The sequence below is a fragment of the Nicotiana sylvestris genome, chromosome 3, assembly GCF_000393655.2.
Source record: "Nicotiana sylvestris chromosome 3, ASM39365v2, whole genome shotgun sequence".
Taxonomy (NCBI): Eukaryota; Viridiplantae; Streptophyta; class Magnoliopsida; order Solanales; family Solanaceae; genus Nicotiana; species Nicotiana sylvestris.
This window is the reverse complement of record NC_091059.1, coordinates 149,179,368-149,195,230: the sequence shown is the minus strand read 5'-3', so window position 1 is coordinate 149,195,230 and position 15,863 is coordinate 149,179,368. Positions and strand designations below refer to the sequence as shown.

The following is a 15,863-nucleotide window of genomic DNA, read 5'->3' as shown; positions in this document are numbered from 1 at the left end:
TTTAAACTAATTAATGAGCAAAATACGGCTTAGGATATTTCATTTAGACCGTAGGGACCAGCTCCTCTAGAATAAGTCTTGTTTTTGTAGTGGCAGTTAATGTTGATTGAAAACGTCAAAGAAGTGTCGGGATTGGAAAATATCCCTGTTTTTCCCGTTCTGCCTTGTGATGTCCTTTTGCCTCAAAGTTTGGAAAAGGAAGTGAATCGGGGTCTAGGCTTGTGAGGATCTAGGGGAACTTCGCTACTTGTGGAACCCAAAGACAGAGTCATCAGTGTTCATGTACAAATGCAAATGATTATAATTGCAAGCTTCTACCCTATCAATAATTGGTCTGAGCAGAAACTTTAATATCGCACCAAACCAACTGATCTTAAATCGTGCAGAACCAAAATATTCATTCTTATTTAGGTAACTTTTGGACATAAATTTAATTGAATTTTTTTAAAAAAAAAATTGTATTGAAAAATAATTTTTTGAAGTTAAAGTTGTGTTTGGACATGCATTTTATTTGAAAACAAAATTGAAATTTTGTGAGCAAATTTTTTTTCTCTAAAAAACTGATTATGTTCTATGAACAAATAATATTTTCATTTTTTTTTGAAAAATATAACCAAAATCCATGGCCAAATGGGAGCTTAGTACTTGCGAATCTGCAAGAGCGTAGTATTTCCTAGTGGAAATGACACCAGATAACCACTTTTAACATGTTGTATAAAATATATCTACAATTTACAATATGTTTAAAAATTAGCCAATTTCACTCAAACTTTAGGACACAACGTCCTAAAGATTAAACCTCAAAATTCAAACTTCAGGACATTGTGTCCTAAAGTTTGAACAATGTGTCTTAAAGTTCGAATCTTATGTCCTGAATTTTAAATTAGTAGTTCAAAAATTCAGGATACTTAATCTTGAATTTCAAATTAGCAGCTCAAAAATTCAGGGAAGTAAATTATGAATTTCCAAATTCAGAATACTTAATCCTGAAGTTTGGATAAATTAGCTAATCTTAAAATACAGTATAAATTATGAATATATTTTAAATAACAGGGTTAAAAGTAGCTATTGATATACTTCGCCCTGCATCCTAATGGTAGGCAAACCCGCAAGAGCGTAAAAAAGATGACAGGTGTATGGATTATACAAGTTTTAGTTCCCGGGATTCGTTAAAACTCCAATAATGCCACAATAGACGACTGAAAGGGAACTAGAAATATCACGTGTCATACAACGAGTGTAACTAACCTTAGATATTATCGAAAAAACCCGACCTAACCTTTCACAGTCTCGCAGTAATCTTCATGTCCTTGTTTTATACTATAGGAAAATACTTGATGATAAAAGGATGAAAATCAATTCAAATCTTATAACTTTGAGTATGGTAGGATAGTTGGGATCGATTCATTTTTAACACAAGGATCTTGGTTAGAGCTCTATAATGACAACTTTAAAGAGTGTTACTCTATCAACACTAACCTGAATCAGTCAAACCAGTAATTTTAAATACCAAATAATTAAATAAATAAGTAAATAAAATTCAAAGTCTTGACATCTAAAGAACCGGGATGACTTGGCCCCCACCCCTGTTTTCATTTTTCCTCGTATTGAGATTTGAGAATTTGAGATTAACAGCTCACATAACGTAGAGACCCTATATTTTGGAAACGGATTTTCAAGTAGACTAATCTTTGTGGAATATAGATGCACTGGACCTAATTTCAAACAATTGTACCCATAGGCGGTAGGATAATGTACGTGCCGTTGAAATATATCATGGTTGAAATATCTAGACGGTCCATATGATATTTTAGTATCACTTGATAATTCTTAAAATTCTTTGGTTTCGAACGTCTTTATATTAATACTACCGCCCCCCTTCTTAGAAAATACTTGTTCACATCAATGTTCATACAAAATCAACAGTTATATACCTTATGTATTTTATATACATTTTTTCTTCAATTTACTTTTAACCATGAATTAAATGTAACATGGTTTAAACACTTAGTGTGGATACATATTTTGTCTCATCCCTTCCATAGAAATAAGAGAAAGCATCTGCAAAATAAACCCTTTTTTTATTCTGGAAAAGTATAAAAAAGGGATGTTAGAAAAAGACAGAAATAGACGCAACAACTTTTAAGGATATAATAAAGCACATAAGCAATTTGAATATTGAACGTGACTTTAAATTGCTGCTGAAATTGAAAAACGCTACTTCAGTTGGTCAAAATCAAATATGACCAACGCGAATTTTTAACTATAACATCACATATGGGAATAATTGATATAGGAAAATGTACTCGTTTTAATAAGAAAACCACAAGAAAAAAAATCTTTAGTCTTACTAATAAACACATTATGTCGGACTAGTATTCATATGAATACAATTCGTATATAAAATTACGTATTTAGTCTAACAAAAACAAATGTTTAGTCAGATAAACACAACGAAGAAACAACGAGGAGCATCATAAAAATGATAGACAAAACCCCATTATTTCTCATTTGACCAATTAAACCTAACAAATGCCGTCCCCCGTCTGTAGCCGTCTCCTAATTTCAAACACATCAAATTCATTTATAAAGACTTATTCATTGTTCCAACCTGCCAATCGCCCATCCTCTTAATTTATACACTTTATTGCTACTACTTTCTTTATGCTTTTCTCAGCACTTTATATTCTTTCTTTACTACAACCTTCATGATTTCTTCCACCTTGTTATTATCATCATTTTAGTTCATTTCCCTGTTTGATTTCATTTCATACCCCACCCCTTTTTTTAATCATGTTTCTGTATGTGATTGCAATTATTGCTTCATGTTTTCTTCTGAAGTTTGTATTGAAAACTTCGTTAGTGCAAATTCTGAAGAAATGGTGGCGACTGTTCGAGGACGGTTGTTATGTGTACCAGTTCTACAGAGTCCCGCAATTCAACCACAACATGCAGGAAAATCAATTGTATAGAAAAGTTTGCACTTATCTGAATTCTCTGCCGTGTGTTGAAGATTCTGATTTCACCAACCTTTTCTCCGGCGACAAGTCCAATGAAATCAACCTCGTTTTGGATTCAAACCAAATCGTCGTTGACAATTTCCTCTGCGCCAGAGTTTGTTGGATCAATGAACAGGACGAAAACACAGGCCTGAAATCGCTTGTTATGAAAATCAGGAAAAACGACAAGCGTCGAATTTTACAACCCTACCTTCAACATATACACTCTGTGTTCGATGAAATTGAGCAGAGAAAAAAGGAGGTGAGATTATTCGTGAACGTAGATAACGAACCTCTGAGAAATGGACGGTGGAGATCAGTGCCGTTTACACATCCAGCAACTTTTGACACTATCGTGATGGACGCGGATCTCAAAAACAAAGTCAAATCTGATTTAGAAAATTTCCAAAAGTCAAAACAGTACTATCATCGTCTCGGCAAAGTTTGGAAACGGAGTTATCTCCTCTACGGACCTTCCGGCACCGGAAAATCAACATTCATCGCCGGAGCAGCGAATATGCTTAAATACGACGTGTACGACGTTGATTTATCTAAAGTAGCAGACGATTCGGATCTGAAGCTGCTTCTGTTACAGACTACGAACAAGTCGCTGATTGTTATCGAAGATCTCGATAGTTATTTAGGGAACAAATCAACGGCTGTGAGCTTATCTGGGATTCTTAATTTTATGGATGGAATATTCTCGTGTTGTGGGGAAGAGCGAATTATGATCTTTACCGTGAATAATAAAGATCAAATTGATCCAACGGTTCTAAGGCCAGGAAGAATTGATGTTCACATACACTTCCCTTTATGTGATTTTAATGCGTTCAAAAGCCTAGCGAATAGTCATTTGGGTTTAAAAGATCACAAGCTGTTCCCACAAGTAGAGGAGATTTTTCAAACCGGGGCGGTTTTGAGCCCGGCTGAGATCAGCGAGATTATGATTTCGAACCGGAGTTCCCCGACCCGGGCATTGAAATCTGTCATTTCTGCTTTGCATATCAACACCGAGTCAAGGGCGGCGACTCGGCATGCACGGCGGTTGAGTGAGAGCGGGTCGGTTCGAACCGTGGAAGAAACGGGTGACTCGGGAATCTTTTGCAAGGATAGTGTGAGAGAGTTCAAGAAGCTTTATGGACTTTTGCGGATAAGGAGCAGTAGAAAAGATTCATCCTTTGAGTTTGATACATCGGACAAGGATAATTCACGTCATGACAATTAACATATGTTGGTTTGGGGCTTTAATAATGGACCCTTACTAAGCATAATCATTTATTTATTTATCTTTCAGAGTGATGTAAGTTGTTATTTCTAGTGAGTGATTTTTAGTTGACTTAACATAAAGATTATAGTTAGAATTCATTATCTCATATTGATTATACTTTGATCAAAGTTATCGCTCTGTTTTTGTTAGTTATACATGATGAATCTCTACTAGTATTAGTTATTGGTAGCTGTATATGTAGATTAGGAAAAATGTTGATTAGATTAAGATTAGGGGTGGCAATTTGAGCTCAAATCCATCCAACCTGCCCAACCCATTCAGGGATTAATGGGTTGGGCTACAAATATTTAGTTTATGGGTCAATTTGGGTTCTGTTATACCCAAGCTCAAAGGTAAGTTCTATAGAGTGGTGGTTAGACCGGCCATGTTGTATGGAGCTGAGTGTTGACCAGTCAAGAATTCACATATCCAGAAGATAAAAGTAGCAGAAATGAGGATGTTGAGATGGATGTGTGGGCACACTAGGCTGGATAAGTTTCGGAATGAAGATATTCGGGAGAGGGTGGACATGGCTCCCGTGGACGACAACATGCGGGAAGGGCGGCTTAGATGGTTCAAACACGTGCGGAGGAGAAACTTAGATGCACCGGTTAGGAGGTGTGAGCGGTTGACTTTGGCAGATACGAGAAGAGGCAGAGGGCGACTTAAGAAGTATTGGGGCGATGTGATCAGGAAGGACATGGTGCAGCTTCAGATTTCCGAAGACATGGCTCTTGATAGGAACATGTGGATGTCGAGCATTAGGGTGGTAGGCTAGGGGGTAGTCGAGACTTCCTCCCTCTTTCTACCGGGTAGTTTGATAGAGTTTTGTTTAGGTTTGTTAGCGATCTATGTTGTGTTCACATTGTTGTTTTGCATAGTTTTGTGTTATTATCCTTTCACTTATTCGTTGTTGTTATTTTTCTTTCTGGCATCTTTTGTTGTTATGCCTTTTCTCTTGTTTCTTTTCTGATATTATTGTCTCTCCTATTGAGCCGGGAGTCTCCCAGAAACAGCCTCTCTACCCTTTTTCGGGGTAGGGGTAAGGTCTGCGTACACTCCACTCTCCCCATACCCCACTAGATGGATTTTACTGGGTATGTTGTTGTTGTAATTATGATCCATTAAGTAGCCCAAATACAACCCATGAAACTCACCCAAAACAAAAGGATCTCAACACAACTTATTTAGAAATTTACTTAATTGCCCCAATTTTACTTTTTTTAAAATTTTCAATTTTCTGTTCTTTTGTTTTTCTGCACCACCCCCCCCCCCCACGCAAACCCCCTCAAAAAAAAATTTCCTTTTTTTTTTTGTATTTTCAATTTTCTGCACCACCCACTCCCGCACCCCCTCCCCCCCAAAACCCGCTCAAAGAAAATTTTTTGCTTTTTTTTTGGTATTTGTTTCTGTTTTCTGTTTTTTCGTTTTTTTGCACCACCCACCCCTACCCGTAAAATATTTTTCAACTTAACATTTTAAGGTAAAAAGTTTTTTTATGCAAGATGAGCATGGTTCTAAAACATGGGTCAAGTTGGGCGGATTGGGTTATGACCCATTCTTTAGCCCATCTTGACCCATCCCATCTTAGCCCAAGTACACTATAGGCTAGGTTGGGCAATGACCCATTTATTGACCTAACCTATCTTGACCCGCCCAAATTCAGCCCAACCCGCCCATTTGCCACCCCTAATTAAGATATGAAATATTCTCCAGACAAATAAGTTTCATCTAGAGTTGTTTTTACCCATTGGTAATTTGACTATTAAATCATAAAATTACAACCCAAAGCACTACGCTCGTGCTATGCGCGGGTCCGGGGAAGGGCCGGACCACAAGTGTCTATTTTACGCAACTTTACCCTACATTTTTGTAAGATACTGTTGTTCACAGCTCGAACTCTTGATCTTCTGGTCACATAGCATTAAGTTTACCAGTTATGCCCCTTCACGTAAAACTTCAATAAAATTAGACTAAGTAATGGAGTAGTGCTTCATACTATTATAATTTTTCTCTGTATACAACGTGACCACAGCAATCACCATGACCAATTCCAAGTTCAACAGCAATAGTCTTTCTTGATTTTTGTTATTTTATGTTAAATATTGTGAAACCAAAAAGGTGAAATATGCGATATGTTCGTAATAGCTAGTATTGACAATTGGCGAATAATAAGTCAAATAATCACCAATGTATTTATCATAAAATGTATATTTTAATCAACATTCCATATGCTAGTCAATTTTGTTACCTCTTCAAAATGCCCCTTTTGAAGTTTGAGGAAATAGTGCCCATCACTTAGGAAATTCAAGAAAATAAAAACGACACTCTAGAGCGTCTAAAAAGGGAGGGTTCCGACTATTCACTACAGGTACAGGATAAGCAGTAGCTGAAGATAGCAAACTTTATTGATTGCCCAAAGAGATATGGTAAGGTAGAAAAGAATCAATCCCCATTGCCCATTGACTTTGCTGTTTGATTGCAAGAACTTTGTCTATTCTCTGACTTTGCCAATTGGACAATGAACCACATTCTGTAATAAGAATTTATATCTTTGCTCCTCTTTTGACTTGTGGCACCTTTTAATATGCAATGAGTTATCGACTTCATATCGTAAATTCTAGATAGTAGCAATTATGGCATTTGCCCTACTTCCTTTATGTTATATAATACTAATCTTTCAAGACCATAAAAAAAAAGTATTATAAGCAACTACTATGTTATTGTATGAATAAATTTATGAGTTAATTATTTATATGATCACTAAACTATGGAAAATAATGTAATAAAGTTATTTTTTTAATTATATAATAAAAAAATCACTTAACTATTAAAAATAATGTAACAAAGTCACCGCTCTTTATTTTGTATCAAAAAAATCACTTTACTATTGCATCACACCAAATATATATCTTAGCCGGAAACTGTATTTCCTATAACAATTTAATAACATACCATACTATGTTTGAAGCTAAAAAAAAATCATAAAACTTGACCATTTTAACCAATATAGCACCTCGGTTGATTACTTAAAAAGAAGTAATGTTGTTTTCTTTCTCTTTTAACAGATGAATGTGGAAGAATCGACACATATCTATTACAGGGTAGGCATGGTACTTATTTTCCTTTAAATGTTAATAGATCAATGGAATATTGTGAAAAGCAAGGTGTAAGGGTCGTGATGGCGTCGGATACCGCTGTCAGGCAAGCCAATCAAAATACTTAATTAAATTCTCGTTTTAATAATTTTGAAAACTATGATTTTCCTTCAATTTTACCTGTAAAAGATAATCGTTTCAAATCAAATATGAATGTTAAGAAGTTAATACAAGATACCCCATAATCATCCCAGAACCCGGTGTCATAAGTTCATGAGCATTTACTAGAGAATGGAATAAAATACAGTAACTGTCCGGAATACAAAGTGGACAGAAATGAAAAACACAGTAAAATACTCTGAAGGTGAGTCTGCTGGCTGCGGGTCGTCTCGATAAATGCAGCTCACCTAAGTCTCTGTATCAACGATGCTGCTATGCCACTAAGCCACTAGCCACATATGAACCTGTGCAACAAAAATGCACAACAAGTGTAGTATGAGTACGAAAACAACGTGTACCCAATGATTATCCAGTCTAATCTCGAAGAAGCAGAGACGAGAGGTCGACTTCCACACTTACTAATGGTCCAATAATAATATAGTAAAAGTATGAGGAACTCATGGATTTCATAAAGCAAAACTTAACTCATAAAACCGGAAAGCAGGTAAACAACTTCTCAAATAATAAAGGATTTCCAAGGATTTACTTTTCATTATCTTTATCAATTTATCTCTGGCCAGGAAGGGCAATTATCAATATTTAAAACTCTCAGGCAAGCAATACAAGCATGCGCATATCATGCCGAGGTCGTACGGCCCGATCCAACATAAATGAAAAATGTGCACTGCCGAGGGTCGAATAGCGCGAACCATAGATGCATCTATTACCCCGCTCGTGAATCATACATGTGACGCAGTCAAATTTAAATAAACAATCACCCTGCTCGCGAATCATACATGCGACGCAGGTACACATAGAAATACATGCTCAAACAGCCAATTAAGAATTTATCGGGGAATGTTTATCCAAATAAAAGCCAATTCTCTTTTAGCGATTTAAGAAAATGAAGTTTAATCCTTTTTGAAGTTTATTTACCGATTCTATAGGATTTAAGCAATTCAACTGCCAACAAGATTACAGATATTCCAAGTATAGCATGCTTTTGGGTCCTAGACTACCCGGACTTACATATAATAGTAGTTACGCACGGACTCTCGTCACCTCGTCCGTACGTAGCCCCCACAAATAGAAGCACATAACCAATTATTTCACCTACAGGAACAATTCCTCTTATAAGGTTAGAAAGGAGACTCACCTCGCTCCGAGGTTCCATAACCGGCTTTCAAGCCCTTCCGACGACTCAAATCAATGCGCAACACTCCAAAACTAGCCAAGATAATGAGAAAATCCATAAATATAGGCTCTAATACTCACAGCAATTCAATTTAGATAAATTCCTAACTCCGCTAGAAGAGTTGACAAAATTGCCCTCGGGCCCACATGTCCGGATTCCAAAAAACTCATAAAATTCGAAAACCCATTTCGATATGAGTTCAACTATACCAATTTTATCAAATTCCGATAACGAATCGACCTCCAAATCCAGAATCTTCATTTTTGAAAAGATCGCAAATTTTCTCCAATTTCTTCCATTTGATTCACTAATACTTGATGAAAATAACCATGGAATCATTAAATATAATCACTTTTGGATATATAACACTTACCCCAATCCATATGGTGAAAATAGCCTCAAAAATTGCTTTAATCCGAGCTCCATAGCTCCAAAAATGAGTAAAAATTTCGGACTGCTCGATTTATACGCTGTCCAGCATTTTCACACCTACGGTTACTGTTCATGCAGGTGCGGTACTGTTCACGAACCTGCGGTTACTGTTCACGCACCTGCGAAAAACACAGCAGCTGCCCAGAAATTTCAGCTGCTTTTAATTTCACTAAAAATGCTATAACTTCATCATACCAACTCGGAATTCGACGATTCTTGTTCCTATGAGTCCCAAATAATAATACGAACCTATTCCTTCAATAGAAACTCAGTTCGGAGCTTATTTACTCAATGCGATACCAATTTCGCTCATTAAAAAATTAACTTATGTTTTGCGCTAAAAACTCAATCGCGACTTGATGAAATTAGACCAAACTTTCTAGATCACTCCTATAATTCATTATCAAAATCCCGGAAGTCTCGAAATCTAGTTTCGATCTCTAAAACTAAAAATGGACCTTTGGATCATTACATGCTTATGCTCAAAACGTCAAACTCTTCCAAAAACTCCTCCAAAACTCATCCGAGTCCCATGAGATCCCAACCAAGTATACTAAAAAGTCCCATAACATGATACGAACTTAGTCGATGCCTCAAATTACATTGAACAACACTAAAACATGAATCGCACTCCAATTCAAGCTTAATGAACTTTAGAATTTCAAACTTCTACATTTGATGTTGAAACCTATTAGATCACGTCCGATTGACCTCAAATTTTGCATACAAGTCGCATTCAACGTTACGAAACTACTCCAACTTTCGGAATTGGATTCTGACCACGATATCAAAAAGTCCACTTCTGGTCAAACTCCTTAAAAACCTTCAAATTTCTATCTTTAGTCAAATGATTCCAAAATGACCCTCAGACCTCCGAATTCACTTCCGATCGTTCTCCCAACACCAGAATCACCATACGGAGCTATTCCCAGACTCGGAATCCCAAGCAAACATCGATAACACTAAAATGCACTTCAACCCAAACTTATGAGATTTTTCCAAAATGCTAACTTCCACAATAGTCGCCGAAACGTTCCCGGGTCTTCCAAAACCCAGTCCGGACATACGTCCAAGTCCGAAATCATTATAAGAACTTGCTGGAACCTTCGAATCCCGATTCCGATGTCGTTTACTCAAAAATTCAACCTTAGTCAATTCTTTCAACTTAAAGCTTCCCAAATGAGAATTCTCTTTCCAAGTCAACTCCGAACTTCCCAGAATTCAATTTCGACCGTCCGCACAAGTCATAATACCTGAAGTGCCAGCTCATGGACTCAAACTGTTGAACGACATGCTAGAGCTCAAAACGACCGGTCGGGTTCTTACATTCTTTCCCACTTAAACATACATTCGTCCTTGAACATGCTACGAACTGCGCTGGAGTTGCCCGAAACCATTGTTTAACACCTCAAGCACCTACCCGTGCTACCACAACTCAGCTGGGCACCCTAGCTCGATCAATCTGAAGATATCCTTTTTCACTTAAGCAAATAAGTCTTAGATCCCAATTCCAACATTCGGAATTCTCTGCCAGGCCTGTTCCAGCATATGCCCACTGTATCAACAATTACACGCAGCACCAAAACATGACTGCATACCTTAGTTGAATTCACACCTTGCACCATTTTACTCACAGGACCACAATAACATTCTCTGATCAAATTATTCGAAATTCCACGAATCTGATGCTCCCATTGCACCTCATGACATACATAGATCTTTCTCTAACTCTTACAATACCGCCACGACGAAAGAGATGTGTAGAAATTTATAACCAACTGCTGAATCAACACATCATTGGGTCTATACTCCTAACAAGAACCATCACCTCATTCTAAACCAAATAATGGTCTTAGCTCCTTAATATACTTCATATAATTAGATTGCACTGATCCTAAATCCAATGATCTCATCTCACCCGGTACGAACTGCTCAGGCAATAAGCCACCCAGCATGACCAGAAGTCTTATATGATGCCACAATGTGCCAATGGGCTACCAACTCAAACGCGATACAAAAGAAAACGAACTCTGAAAAGGAAATCCAATTACCCTACTTGCGAATCATACATACGACGTGGTCAACATAATTAAACAAACACGCTGCTCGCGAATCATACATGCGACGCGGGCATACAACTAATATGAGTTTTCCTCAGAAAGATAGGAAACAAAACACATAAAAATAGATATAGGAATCTGTACTCAACATCACACTATTGCGGCGCGCAACCCGATCCAAACAACATACCCATGGCGGCGTGCCACCCGATCCACCCATAAAATTCACATAAGGAGATACACACCGAGCCAGATTGCTCATTACAACAAAATACCGAATGTCGGTCACAAGCACGCTAAGTGCATAATACCATCCCTAGGGAGACATATAGCGCTATAAGCTACAAACTCAAGCACAACTGAGGTGCGATGTACGATCTGAATCTCAAGAGCCATTTTGCTCATATAACATCATCTCTAGGCGGAACCTCAACACATAAGAAATTCACCAAGTCGTCTCATAACTCACATGGCGTAATATATTATTACATGAAATAGTTAACGACGAAATAACACCCCGACTACTCTTCCATAAGGAGTGAATTGCTGAAATGAACACATCTGGCCTGATATAGAGCCCATATTCACACTTAAATCCATCCAGAGACCTCAAGTTGATTCTGATCGCACTGAACTAAGCTAATAACCTTTCAAAGGTCCATAATAACTCCCATTTTCTCATAACACACAAGAACAACCATCATAACCGGAGTAATCCTCCACAGTCCATAACCCAATAAACCGAGTGCCCTCTAGGCATCAATTCTCAATTTAACGACATCACCACAATCTTCATACTTGGTTTAACTCTTCAATCAATCAAGTAACTACATGCCACACTTATACAACCTCCCCGTGGGGCACGCTCCCACAACCTTCCGTAATAGATAACAAGTCTGCTTATCCATACCACCGGTCGCACTAACATTGAAAAGCAATCAAGACTCCATAACCAGGATGCAAAGCCTCTTTCACAAATCACCGATCTCAGGCGACGCTGTAGACAATACCAACTTACTCCAAATATCCAAATCCCCTTCCTGCTCATCCGAGCTCATGACATCCTCATCAAACACCGAACTGCAACTTTGATCCTCACCTTCAAATTTCATACCATTCACTACACCTAACAAGCCATGTGATAGAACACAATTTTTTTTCCATTACTCCGGAACCATTAATAGACTAATACTTCATCAAATAGAAACTTTTCACTTAACTCATTTCAGGAGAACCATAGCAACACACAAGTGAATTTTCATAATCGTAGAACATCCAAATCCTCAAGTAGTGTCCTAAACCACCACACCCTTCCGGGACCCGCTGATACATAACAGGCCATAATACTTGAATACGTCCAAACATTATCAATTACGGCGGCCGTCGAGCCTCGCACGCATCGCCATCACTATGTCAATTCAACCATGGCTAACCAATCTATCTTCTTCTAATTCATCCTTAACTTGCCTTAGAGATAATAATAGCTCCATTCCTTACATCACCAACCTGAATCTGCACTCACCTTGAGTGACCCCATCCCACGAGACCACCCTATCTCCAAACCTATGAATCGTTTCATACACTCCTTGCATGCACCTTCACATCTTCAACTTATATACCCGTTCTGATAATTCCTTTACAATCCAAAGTAAACATTCTGAGACTCTTATCATAAGCTACTACAAAAGCTTGATTCTTAACCATACTGCGGGCTTGAACCCTTAGGCACCGCATTTTTGACATTTGAATTCTCTAGGACCTTTGTTGAGAGTCACCCACTCTGACATGGTCCCGAATATAATCAACTGCAAGGCTCCGCTAGCACATGACCGCCCTCTCAAAGAAGCACCTGGCTGAATCACCTTCCTTGCAACTCACTTCTATGCGAAGCATAATTCCTGTGTCTTCCTAATGCCCGAACATGAATCGATGATGCCAATTATAGAACTCATTCTTCAATTAATTTGCTCAAATTACTACTGATGTTCTCTTTCCTTTAACCCATCAATATGCCGATATCTAGAATTCTCACAACTAGGCGACCAAACAATCCAACCGTAGGTGGTGGGACTCTCCCACTTAGCTTGAAGCCACTATTACACAACTTCTGAACCCACCAAGGTTCTTTATCTCTTATTGACATGACCTTGCGCAATTAAACTGCCAGATTCCTCGAAATCCTTCCTTTAGCATTTCATGAACACTCTGAATCTCTAGCAACATTCATATATTAGACCTCTTACCGGATAGCTAATAGAATCCTTCGCCGAAGCTTTGCCAACCACGCGATCGCTGATATGCTCATAGGAGACATCCCCCAAATTTGGAGACTACGCGCCTGCATCTTCCAGCGTCGCAGCACGGGGTACAATTACTACGACATCACTAATCCATCCTGAGCCCGTGCTCATCCACCAGCTGCACAAGTCCATTCACTCCTCGTGGATTTTAACTAAATGTGCGACAATATCTTCCAATTCAAAATTATGTTATATCCTTCTTCATATCAAGCAGCTCCTTTCCGTCATATCGAATCTCCCGCTGTTATGCTAGCCAATATTTCAAATTAAGCTCGTAGACCCAATCGCCGTCCACTAAAAATCCCCAAATCACTCCAATTTTCCTCAAGGGTGTAGTTATCCTGCCACTGAATCCACGTGTTGCTCTGCCACTCTCCCACTTTGGCCAGACCCTCTTCTTTAAGCAACTATTCGACTTCCTCTTCTTACACTTGGCCTTCTAGAAATTTAACCACCGCCTGACACTTCCCACATGTCCTTCCTCATCCTTTGCTGCTCAACTGATGCCTTAGATCAAAGTCTAATTCGGTAGCACTTGAACCAATAGACCGCTATTAACTTTAAACATTTCTGAAGATCATTTTTCTCGAGCCGTCAACATTAGAAACACCGATTCATTCTTGAACCACCGCACCCCGCGATATATAACAATCGTTTCTCCAATATTATTTCACAATATCTTACCCCAAAGGCGAATTGCAGAAGACCATAAAGCCAGCAAACTTAACACATACAATCGAGGACGACGACATTACATTGCAGATGAAAATTCCACCATGCTCGCAAATACCAAGCCTCGTTACTCCATCAACCCAAATCTGAACATCCTTAGCCTGATTGCCTTTGCCCCACGGGGAATAAAATATCGAATCTCTAAATCATGCACCGAGTAAACCTCCCTTCAAGTTGTTCATTGACCTGACACGGAGGCAAGCATCCTACCATCACATCAATACTGCGCGACAATCGTTCATAAGAATCATGGCAACTTTTGCCTAGCCTCAGAGCTCTCAGAAGAACAGCTACTGAGTTGAAACGACAGAATATCCTTCCACAAGGCGACGACAATAGTCAAATCAACTACGCCGGGAGAAGCATCCCGTACCACCTCTGTAGTACCTTTAAAATTTCTCAATTCCTAATTTATAATAAGCGCTTCACGTCGCATAAGATTGCATAGGAAGTAAATAAAGGCATAATCCTCAAAGGAATCAAACCGCACGAAGAGGAATCAAGAAGGGAAATGCTCCTAACAGCCCTGTAGCCTCTCGAAGATAAGTACAGATGTCTCTGTACCGATCCACAAGACTCTACTAGACTCGCTCATAACTCGTGAGACATAGGTGAACCTAGTGCTCTGATACCATTTAGTCACGACCCAAATTCCACTAAGGGTTGTGATGGCGCTTGACACCGCTATCAGAAAAGCCAACCAAAACACTTAATTAAATTCTTGGTTTAATAATTTTGAAAACTATGATTTTCCTTCAATTTTACCAGTAAAAGATAATCGTTTCAAATCAAATATGAATGTTAAGAAGTTAATAAAAGATACTCCATAATCATCCCAGAACCCGGTGTCACAATTGCATGAGCATTTACTAGGGAATGGAATAAAATACAGTAACTGTTTGGAATACAAAGTGGACAAAAATGAAAAACACAGTAAAATACTCTGAAGGGGACTCTGCTGGCTGCGAGTCATCTCGATAAATGCAGCTCACCTAAGTCTCTGTATCAACCATGCCGTTATGCCACTAAGCCACTAGCCACATATGAACCTGTGCAACAAGAATGCACAACAAGTGTAGTATGAGTACGAAAATAACATGTACCCAATGATTATCCAGTCTAATCTCAAAGAAGTAGAGATGAGAGGTCGATTTCGACACTTACTAATGGTACAATGATAATATAGTAAAAGTGTAAGGAACTCATGGATTTCATAAAGCAAAATTTAATTCATAAAACCGGAAAGCAGGTAAACAACTTCTCAAATAGTAAAGGATTTCCAAGGATTTAATTTTCATTATCTTTATCAATTTATCTGTGGCTAGGAAGGGCAATTATCAACATTTAAAACTCTCAGGCAAGCAATATAAGCATGTGCATATCATGCCGAGGTCGTACGACCGATCCAACATAAATGAAAAATGTGCACTGCCGAGGGTCGAACGACGCGAACCATAGATGCATCTATTACCCCGCTCGTGAATCATACATGCGACGTGGTCAAATTTAAATAAACATCACCATGCTCGCGAATCATACATGCGACGCAGGTACACATAGAAATACATGCTCAAACAGACAATTAAAAATTTATCGGGGAACGTTTATCCAAATAATAGCC

The 15,863-nt window shown here is 38.3% G+C and overlaps 1 protein-coding gene across 1 annotated transcript; it reads left to right on the top strand.

Moving 5' to 3' along the window:
• Window positions 1-2,626: 2,626 nt before the first annotated feature.
• On the top strand, window positions 2,627-4,374 carry LOC104213582 (AAA-ATPase At2g46620-like). The gene has a single exon (XM_009763114.2). The coding sequence runs from the start codon at window positions 2,794-2,796 to the stop codon at window positions 4,222-4,224; it is 1,431 nt and encodes a 476-aa protein (XP_009761416.1). The 5' UTR covers window positions 2,627-2,793; the 3' UTR covers window positions 4,225-4,374.
• Window positions 4,375-15,863: the final 11,489 nt, after the last annotated feature.